The sequence below is a fragment of the Crocodylus siamensis genome, chromosome 2 (assembly GCF_052110815.1).
Source record: "Crocodylus siamensis isolate JL-2025a chromosome 2, ASM5211081v1, whole genome shotgun sequence".
Classification (NCBI taxonomy): domain Eukaryota; kingdom Metazoa; phylum Chordata; order Crocodylia; family Crocodylidae; genus Crocodylus; species Crocodylus siamensis.
Genome location: NC_143396.1, coordinates 19657957 through 19668922, shown reverse-complemented (window position 1 = coordinate 19668922; position 10966 = coordinate 19657957). Strand labels below are relative to the sequence as shown.

Here is a 10966-nt window from a genome sequence, read left to right as displayed (position 1 = left end):
GAAAGAAGCTTGCTATGTATCGGGCATCAGAGGGACTGCCAATAAGTTGCCGACACAAATTACTTTTGTCTGTCATCGTTTGTCTTGTTACTACGTGTAGTTGTGGGTTTTTTTAAGTCAACAAATCTTTCTTACTTTTCTACCCCCGACCACACCTCTCAATCTAAACCCTCCGCAGGTGGCTAGGACAACCTGTTCTTAAAAACAGGTCATATGGCATCTGGTGAAGAGGCTTTATTCCGCCACTTGCCCTGGCACGGAGCAAGTGGCAGCAGCGACAGTGTTTGGGGGGGGGCAGACCTTGCTATGGTGCCCTGGGAGTCGAGGGGGGAATAACCCCACTCCCTGGCCCCTACCTAAAAGGGCACAGCTGGCCAGAGTCTGGCCCCACCTGTACTCAGCTGCTGGAGCAGTGAGGGGGGAGCAACCATGACGGGACAGCAAGCCTGCCAGTTTCCCCAAGCGTGAGCCCCTTCCTGACAGGGGCGGTGGGGGTCGGGGAGGCGGCATGCTGTGTGGCAAGGAAAGCTGTACAGAGGATGGCAGTGCTGGCGGAGGTTCTGGCCCTCTCCAAGCCCTGGTGCTACCATGCAGTCTGCCACTGCTCTGCCCACCCCACAGCACAGTGCCCCCCACCCCCCTGAGAAAGGGCTCATGCTCCCCAACACTACGATGGGGGCTGCTGCCCCTATCAAGAGCCTTGCCCCCTTGCTGCTGCAGCCGTCAGGCAGGGGTGCAGCTAGACACCGGCCGGCAGGGCCCCGGGACAGGGGTTACCCCTGCACCCTCTGGCATCCAGGGTTTTATTCTACTGCTTGCCTCAAGCAGGGAGTGAGCAGTGGCGGTCGGGGTGGGTAGACCTAGCTGCAGTCCCTGGCGGACAGTGGAGAAAATAACCCCTTTCCCTGCCCACTCTCCCTCAGGAGCCATGGTGACCTGCTGCTGCATCACTGAGGGGTGAGGGCTCAACAGACCCAGCTTGGGTCCCTTCCAGTGGGACGGGGGGGTGGGTGGGAATTAAACCTCTCTGTTGCCAGTTCAGCCAAGGCTACTGCCCAGGCTGCCCCCCCCCTCCCAACTTCCCTGCAGCTAAAGGCGCGCTGTAGTACCCCCCCGGCTCCTGGCCTGAACAGCTACAGGCATGTGTCGGCATTTCCTCAGTCCACAAGGAATATCAGTGCTGTTAAAGAAAACAACAACCAAAGACGTTCAACCTAGGCAGGTTAGACTAACCTGCAAAGATGGAATCAATTCAGGCTCTTTCTGAATGTCTGTCCCTAGCCAAAGAGAAGGTTTTAAGTGAAGGTAAACTGGGGCAAGACCGCTCTCAACTTGGTTTTTGAACTCAGGTTCTCACTCCTTTTCTCTCATTTTGTGGATACAGACTGGCTTGTTGGCTGTCTCTGCTCTTTGGAAATCTTTAAACATAGAAAGGTTCCTTGGTACTTACAAGTAGGCAAGCACATCACCCCTGTGCAAATCCACTGGTTTAGAGTCCTTGCTGGAAGGTATATTTCTTCTAACTCCTGTGCCCACCAGCCTTTTTTTTGAAAAAGGTTAAAGTTGTACCCAAGTGACACGAGTGTTTTCTCTTAGTTCTGCATGCAAAAAGAAAACTTCTAACAAGTGGGGATGGCCAGGACTGACACACAGTTACTGGTACATTGTAACTGATGGCAGCACCAAGTACTGAGTGACAAGTTCTAGGCAAAGTCTTACCTGCCCAGGATCACCTTGCTTTAGAGAGATACTCCCAGATAGAGATTCCATTCAAACAAACCACCAGCCTCCTGGGAAATGCAGAATGGGCTACATAATAGGACTCTAGCCAGGACACAAAGAACTTATCCATCCCAGTTCCATTATATTCTTGGAGTCCTGGGTCTTATTTACAGTAAGGCTACTCCATGTTCAGTGATATTCTTTTTTTATTTATGGATTCATCTCCATAAATAAAATTATGCAGGTGCATAATTCATATTTGTTTGCTGAAATGGTAAGCTTCTGAAAGAGCTTCCCATGAACACCACTATTCCTCAATGGTGTTGAAAAAAATAAATCAGAATTCTAGGAGCACGTGCATTTAAACGTAGCCCAACAAGACGACAAGGTCTTCCTTTTAAGTATATTACAGGTCAGTGATAATGCACAGGTTTCATAGGAACTGGCCTTAAAATTTATTCACCTCATAGACATACATGTTCAAAGGTTTATCACAAGGAAATTAAGGGATAGAAAAATGAATATTTACGTATTTGCAAATCTCATACTATACACAAAGACAGTGTTATGTTTTATTATATTTGATTACATGTTACTTTTCTAGTTTAAGGGATTTAGATTAATAATATTCATTATAAGGGCCTAAACAAAATGCTACCAAAATTATATATTTGAACTCACGGCTCCCTGCAACACAGCAAGTCTGTAAGTGTGAGTGAATGGCCTTTTATGGCAACATCATATTTTTCCACAGGGGGCAAAATTAATTTGATTAACCTCTGAAGGGGGAAAAATCTAAGTGATATCTGGGCAATCCTCTCTCTTCTAAGGTTGGCTCTCTGCACTCACCATAGAACCGCTCTGACTAGTTTTTACAGGCACTTGATTGGTTGAATGTTCACAGTCAGAGAAGAAAATCCAGAGAATACCCACACAGGAAAAGAAAAGCTTTTAGCCAATTAAAATCACAATCCAATGCTTGTAGCACTGTGGTTTTCCAAGGTAGTGTTAGCTTACATTTATAAACACACTTTAAGGGTAAGCAGAGATAAATATAAATTACAGATAAGTCAGTTCAAAAGCATCAAAGCAGCAATCTGAAGCTAGGAATTGTGGCTCCAAACATCTCTCTCAAGGAGAATTCACCAGAGGCAATACCTCTGGTAAATTAAAAAACCAAACCAAACCATATTTAATTCATTTTTTATAAACAGAAGACTCGCACATTGTAACCATCTTGTTCAATGCATATAATTTAAATAAGCAAAAGTTAGTGTCAGAGATTAAAGCCGGTGTGCAGAAAGTCAACAAAAAGAAAGACCGTTCCCCAATCTCAAGAAGAAAGGCCATTCCCCAATCTGGAATCAGAAGCCTCGCCATATAAAGCTGGATTAGTTCCATTTCAGGTTCAGAAAGATTAAACTTGTTTCCAAGGGCATAATTACAGAACTTTTGATATCTGTGAAATGCAGGACATTTAATAACGTGCACTAGAAAAAGTTAGTGATGTTAAAGTGATTCTATTAACACCTTGGCTGTAAGACTCTTCTACACAAACTTGGCAAGAAGAACTATAAGCACCTTGTATTGATAGGGATTTTTTAAATTCCACATTTTGTTCTTAGTCAACCAAAAATGAATTCATATATAAACCAGTGAGAGACACATGATCCCAAAGTTATTGGATGCCAAACCAAGTAGCCAATTAAAAAAAAAAATGGCAGAGAATAAATTTCAGATTCCCAGAAGGTGCAATGAGAACAATGCATTTTACACGTACAGAATTTGAGACATTGACAATTTAGTCCAAGCGTTTTAATAAGATGTTATAAATTATTTATTAGTGATTCAAATATTAGGCCCATCTTTCTTGTTCCTTCCTTCTGTAGGGGCCTTCTGAGGAGAATCTGGGGTACGCTCCAGAGTTTTCTCCACTTCAGCTCTCATGTTCTTTTTCTCCTTTCCCATACACTCAGGAAGAGAAAAAAAGTGGCACCACTCTCCCTGCTGAGAACTAGTTAACAGAGCTTTCCTTAGAGTAAAATCAATACTATTCCACAACTGTCCTGAGTGGCTAACACTGAGCATCATAGAGAACTGAGATGAGATCCAAGATGAGCAGTCCCCTGGGGAGGCACTTGTGGTACAGCCTGGAAGTCAGATACAGTGATCAGAGGATGTTTTTTTTGCAAGGTCTGACTTAGAAAGGGCCACCTCTGATTTCCTCTGGCCACACAGAATCCAATTTTTGCCAGAAATACTCTAGTTATTTATTTACAAATTAATGATAAATTACTACAAAACCTCAGTCAAGCACCAATATTGACTCAAAGCGTGAATGTCAGTCAGACAGTTAGTATTCCTGAGCACAAGTAGCTTGTGCTTTACTTTCAGAAGTTCCTTATTCCTATTGGTTTTGTTCACAACACTGCTTTGGCCATGTCCGTCCTCCAGCTTCACATCCACATGCCCGGGACAGTAGTAGCAGCAGTTCTACAAAAGGCACGAATCTTGCAAACACTTCTCACAGCACAGCCAAACTGCCCTTCTTTGGAGAAAGGCCCAACAAAGTCCAGTGATCAGGATTGGAAAATTTTACCAAAGAGATCATTAGATGAAGTCTGTATGCAATCCATACTCCGTGGGACAGGTGGTTGAAACAAACTCAGTCTCCATGTGTGCAAAGAATGAACCCAGTCAAGCCCAACAGCGTGGCTACTCTGTTCACTTTATAGGCTCGTAGGAACTACCATTCCTCTAAGAGCCCATCTTTCCACAGTGCCTTTTACCTCAGTCAGTGAATTATACAGGGTGCGTCACCTTGGTCCAGAGTAGCCATAAGGACATCCGAGAGTGAGGCTGTCATGGCTGGGTAAGACATGGGTGGAGTAGTACTCAATCAAACTTCCAAGGTTCAGAAACATGCTGTCTGAGTCCAGGTAAAACTTTGTATCCTGTTAAAGGGAAGCAAACATTTCTGTAATCTCTGACACGTAGAAATGCTACTATTTCCAAGGGCAAAACACCCACCCATCCTCAGAACTATGAAGTACTTTCAAACAAACCACAACTTAGTACATTCTTATATGCAACAACATACATGAATGACCAACCCCGACTAAACTCAGAGATCCAAAAACCCACTGGCCTCAGTTTTACTGATTTTCAGATTTGGATCAGAATATTACAGGTGGTTCCTCATCTTCATAATTCATTAACTGGAAAGCCCAAATCAAAAGTATTTAGGCTCTGGATCCAGATTTGTTTTTTGTTTTTTTTTTTTTAAGTTCAGGCTTTTCTACATTTCCAGGGTGAGGGAACTGGGGTTTAGACCATCTTATTTATATATCTAGGAATAAACACCAGAGAGAATCTTCCTATATATATATATATATATATATATAGCATTGATACCAACCTTTTCAAAGATTCTGTAGTTCCTCACTTTCTCTGTAGACTCATCCCATACAACCAATACCTTGAGAAACAATAATGTGTGTTATATTTAAAATTTAAGCAAAGAAAACATTATCTTACTGTTCCATTTATTAGTAAGTTGGAGAAAATCAGTTACATTTCCTCAACTGGCCAAGTATCTTAGCTCCTCAGAGTTCTGCAAGCAGGTTAGAACAGCTGCTGCTTATATATTTACTTTTGTTTAAAAAAGGCATTTTCAGGTTGCTAAAACCTTTAGCCATCTTCCACTTTAATTGCAATAATTCAGCAATTGAAATTTCATTAACCTGAGGATTCTCCTATGAGTTACCTTTCCAGGCTTGGTAGATGAATTCCGAATACAATATAATCCATTTTGGGGCTGTCCTCTTGGGCTGGTGGTTTTGAACAGCCTAAAATAACAGGGTAACAATAAATATCCATTCTATTTCAAATCTCTTACAAATATTTTCTTACAAATAAGTGTGATATGTTAGTCTTCATTGCAGCAATTATTGTGATTGCCTAGAACTGGTTAAAGAGGGGGTAGGAAATCAGAAGAATCAATAAAATAACCTCTGGTAATGGACATGTAATAGAACCTCATTATTCTAACAAGTTCCCTTAGAATCCTTGAACAGTTAACATATTGGGATGTAATAGTATTATAGAGACATTATTCAGAAAGCTGAAAAACAAGAAAAATCTCTGATCTCTCTCTGTCTTGCTGTACGGCCTTGAAAACATCAAAAATTCTGTCTCCATTTCCCAGTCTGCATCTCCCAACCTGTCATGGGTGCTGTAAGGAACATTCACAAATATCTGACCGTAATTGAGGACTTAAAGACCGAATTCAGTAGTCATATAGGTGCTGACTGGTAGAAAATTGTAGGTTTTTGTTACAAAACATTGAAGCAAGTTATCTGCAAGTCAAATCACCTATTATTCCTCTCCCACTTGTAATTAAAACTGCGAACTTCTCCGAACACGGAACATTGCCCCACAAGAGAGATTCAAAGTCAGTAAGTGGATACTACTGAAAATAAATCACAAGTGCAGTTTCTTAAAAATGTTCCCTACAGGTTGGACTTCGCAGAACCAAGAAATATAATTCAGCTTTTACTCACTAGCAGCAGTCTCTCCAAAGATCACCCGCAGAATTAGGGTGATGTCTATTATTTGGACTTCTGTCTGTTGGGGTCTAACACCATCAAAATCATGTGAGATGGTCATTTGGCAATGGCAAGTGGGGGGCTGTGGTTCAAACAGTGACCTAAATATTAAAAAGCTCTCTAGCTTCTACTAGATATCTACCACGTCTAGCAGCCTGGCAAGGCACCTCTGATAGCCCAATTATTCTACATAGGTCAATTTGTTATTGAATAGTTTTTATAGTAGAACATAATTAGCTTTCTTGAAGGTAACAGTTTTCAGTTTAAAAGAACTGTTGTATTATCTATAACTAGTGAAAAGTGACTTTTAGTAGAAATCTCAACCTTATTTGCTCATCTTCTCCCTCACTAAATGAACTCCCTGGACTGTAGGTTCTGTTTACTGAGCATTAGTAACATTTCTAAACAAACAGTTAAATTTACCTTTCAACATCAGTGGATTCAGAAGTATTAACAAATACTGAATTAGGCAGCTCAACCTGTTAAGAAAAAATGGGGTAAAAAATAAAAAGCATAAGTGTGTGTAAAGAAAGAAAAACTAAAATTATCTACATTTCTCAAAAAACCCAAAAGACTGGATTATCTGCATCTGCAGGTTTTGTTTTTTTTCATTTTGCCATACTCCAGCTACAGTTCTCAAACTCACACCAACATTTTACAAGTACAAGAAGGCAACAGATTTGTTACTGCATCTTTTAAGGGAGGGGAAAGAAAGCCACGAAGTGAGGTGAAAAACACTTCTGCAACATTTCTTAGGCTATCAGAGAGGCTCACAGTGTGATTTTAGTGATATAAGTTCTGTTATCCACAACCCAGAATCCGACACATGTAGAAATTATAAAATGTAATATAATAGGTGATGGGATGTTTTATCATATCAGGTGAAAGCATGACAATTCCAGGAACCATGCTTTGAGAAAGAGACCCTGCCCCCTCTCCCCCATCAAATGTTGTTAAAGTTGGCTTGATGAAGTGCAATGAACCATGGATGTGCCAATGCAGGAGAAAAGGTGGAGGAAGTGGCAAGGAGACTGGCAGGCGGTGAAGAGTGCACAGGCTAGATCTGTCCAGTTTCTTAGAAGATGATGATGTATAAAGAAATCTACTTGAATAAAATGGAGCAAGAAAAAGGGGCTCTTTGCTAGTGAGTCAACCTGTTGCAGCTAGCCAGCCAGCATGGAATAGCTAGTCTAGGTGTAAGATTGCACTGTCTCTCTCAAATCCAGCCACTGCAGAAACAGTACACTTAGGCAAAGCCATCCACTTTCTTATCAGAGATCTGGCTCGAGGCTAAAATATACAACTCCACAAACAGAAGAAAATGTTCTCTTCGGGAATGACCGTCTACTTGAACTTACTTTTTCATAGTCTTCATCAGAATCTTCAGAGTGGTTTTGCTTTGAAGATATGGCTGGTTTTTCAAATGAGAAGCTACGGAAACTTTGTCCATCTGGTGGTGATCTCCTAGTAGAAACAGATCAAAAACTGAAGGATTTTTCTACAGGAAAGTCATAAAGAGGGCAACAGAAATAGATCCCAAATACTAATTTCAGTAGTAACCTATTTGTCCTTTAACAAATCTTGATTATTCGCTCCTCAGAGCTGTTGAGCAACGTGATGGATGGATTTCATCTCCCCAAGCACCATTGTGTGTCTTACAAAGAAGGTCCTTGTGTTGAAGTATACATTCCATGACTCAGAGCCTAAAGCTTACCTTAAATTCTTAAATGAAACCTAAGGCTCTATTGTGTCTTCAAAGACAGCCCAAACAGATGCACACAATTTTATTTTAGGTGGCCTAGTTCTTATTCTTTAAAACATTTCCAATAACCATAGTTTCTTGCAAAGTTTTAAAATACTGGACAATTCACATTATAAGCAAAATTACTGATTCTTAACAGATGCATTCATCCCCTGAAGACATTAGAAAAATATTGTAAAACTGCCAGCCATGTTGTTTAGTGAAGTAATGTTTAAATCATGATCCATGTCTACACAAAAGTGATTTTTATCTGCTTCATATGCACACTCCCAGATTAACATAAACTGAGAAACTAAGAGTTGCTTAACACAGCAAAAAACCGTAACTCGAAGGAGAGCAGAAATAACAGATGACTTGGATGCTACGAACCAGTTGTCAGACATTATTCAGGATTATAGGAAAGTAGGGCTGGAAGGATTTCAAGGGGTAATCTAGTTCAGCCCCCTGCTCAGGGCAGGATTATCTTTGACTAAAACATCCTAGTCAAACATCTGTCCAATTCAAAGGTACCCAACCTTTCAGCCTTATGGACCAGTTAAGTGGCATGGGGTCAGTCTGCAGGTGAGATCCCACAGAGTGTTGGCATGTGGGGTCAGTCCATGGCTGTGATCCCACACACCCGGATCCAGCTGCAGAGCAACCTGCATGCCTGCCGGCATGATTTAGCATGCAGGAACACGTTATTTGGCCTACAAGACTCCCTGTAGGTTCAGAAATTTGGCAGCAAGGTAGCAGCAATTAATGCTGCCACTGGTCTCCTACTACCAAATTTCTGGACCTGTGGAATGGATCTGGCCTGCAGACTGGCAGCTAAGCACCACTCAATAGTCTAACTTTCTCTTGAAAATTTCCAAGGATGGACATTCCACAATGTCTCTAGGTATCCTGGTCCAATGCTTAATCAGTTTCTCAGTCAGAAAGTTCCTTCTAATCACTAATCTAAATTTCTTCTGCTGCATCTTGGAAGCCTTTGCTCCTAGTCCTGTCCCCTACAGCCACAAAGAAAAAGTCTCTCTCTAAACTCTTTAGAAATCACACTTCAGGTACATGAAGACTATTTTCTAACCTCTCCCTCAGTCTTCTAGGTCTTTCAACCTTTCCTCATAAGGCAAGTGTCCCAGGCCTCTAATCATTTTTGTCACTCTTTCTAATTTGCCCATATCTTTCTTCAAATACAGGGCCCAAAACTGAACACAGTACTCCAGGTGAGGTAGGAAACATGCAGTAGGAAACTGGACAATACTTACTGTAACTGAGGAAGCACAGCCTTCTCTGGTTTAGGTTTGATTCCAGGTATGGGTGGCGGATGGCTGGGCACAGGCAGCTGGTGGCCAAATAGGGACGGAGGGTGGCCAGGCAGAGGTGGTGGATGGCTGGGTAAAGGCGGCTTAGGCAGCACTTGTGGCACAAACAGTCCAGGCTTGCCAAGTTCTTTGGGCACTTTGATCTCAACTGGCTTCTCAGACAAATGCGCTATTTTGGGTTTGTTGCCTGGCAATGGAGGCGGGGTCCATTGGGAAAGGCTTAAATTTTTTAGTTTCTCACATCCTTCTGGACTGGCAAAAACATGGCCAATAGACAGAGGTTCTGGTGATGGTGAGCAGCTGTCTTTGTTGAAGGCACCCTTTTTGAAATGAGGTATGGGGGGAAGAGGAGGTGGCACATCGCTCATCCTCCTGTTTGATGGCTGCATCTTAAGATTAGGTTCAGCTCTGCAGTGCAGCTGGGATTCCCTCATGTGCAAGAATTCCTCAGATTTTATATCGGGCAAGCTTCTTTTAGGTGGAGGAGGAGGAAGTTGGGGCCCAGTGGATTTGCTCGGAAAAGAGCGTGTCCTTGATTCTGCGTAAGCAGCTTTTCTGATGTGAGGAACTGGTGGTGGCGGGTAGGCTGGTGGGAGGACCATGTTATCTAGTGAAGAAAAGCCCCGCAACACAGAAAATTAAACTGAATGAAATCAATGAGATTTTTTTCCCCCCCTCAGTTAAGTAGAAATTTCCTGTAAGGTATTTCTAGGGCATAAATCTTCATCTGTTATGTCACTGCTACCAACTCTGAACTGTCACACCCAATTCTGGACTTTATCAGTGCTGAATCTTACAGTGTTTACTCAGACAAGTCACACTTAATGCTACCAAGAGCTCTGCCGTTGTTAAAACAGAAGGAATGGACTCTATGTAAAAGCCAGGACTATGGTTAAAGGAACCCATTTTTTTGAGAGATCTACAGAGAAAGAGACTTTGCACCTTGTGGATCATGACTAACCACCACGTTTCTTTGAGGATTTAAAACATCCTCCGTTGCTACTAATTTTAATAGGAAATTAACTGCGAATTATAAATCAACGCATTATGACGCCAGTTCTTCTTACTTGTTCATTACTTTATTTGCCTACAGGGCTCTTTGTGCCGTCAAGTTGAAATACCTGTCTATAGATATTTCTCTCACGGATGTCACCTTTATTCAAGATCTTTGAATATCACTTACCATCTGGTTTCAATGAGTCTGGAGTATCTGGTTGCAAGTAAGATTCTTCATCCTCTTCCTGGTCATAGTCTGCAAGTAAAAATAAGTATGTTAAATACTAAGCAGCGCTCATGGGGACCAAGTCACAGCAACACGCATTTGGTGCTTCCTGTTAAAAAAAGGAAATATTTTTTTATTATGAACCTGGGTTAGGAAGGCAGAAGCTCACTCTCTCTCCTTAATCTAGCTAGCTCACAGAAGTACCACACATCCCTTCCAGTCCCTTGAATGAAAGAAAGCAAAAAAGAATAAAATGCCAAAACTGGCGTCAAAATGAATCCCGAGGATCCTGGTAATGTTGGATTGAAAGCGTTGTTTTCTAACATTTTTTGGCCAGGTAATCAGCCAC

General features: G+C 41.8%; 1 protein-coding gene across 4 annotated transcripts in view; it reads right to left on the bottom strand.

Annotated features, from left to right (window-relative positions):
* Positions 1–2159: 2159 nt before the first annotated feature.
* The window catches only part of SH3BP2 (SH3 domain binding protein 2), a 112042-nt gene continuing 103235 nt past the window's right edge, over positions 2160–10966 (bottom strand). For all 4 annotated transcript variants that reach the window (XM_090035446.1, XM_090035447.1, XM_090035445.1 and 1 more), the window contains 7 exons: positions 10579–10647; positions 9339–10002; positions 7688–7793; positions 6753–6808; positions 5489–5570; positions 5141–5200; positions 2160–4676 (listed from right to left, as the gene is read on the bottom strand). In XM_090035446.1, coding sequence (XP_089891572.1) covers positions 4539–4676; positions 5141–5200; positions 5489–5570; positions 6753–6808; positions 7688–7793; positions 9339–10002; positions 10579–10647 — 1175 coding nt within the window. In that variant the 3' untranslated portion in view covers positions 2160–4538. The remainder of the gene's footprint in view (positions 4677–5140; positions 5201–5488; positions 5571–6752; positions 6809–7687; positions 7794–9338; positions 10003–10578; positions 10648–10966) is intronic.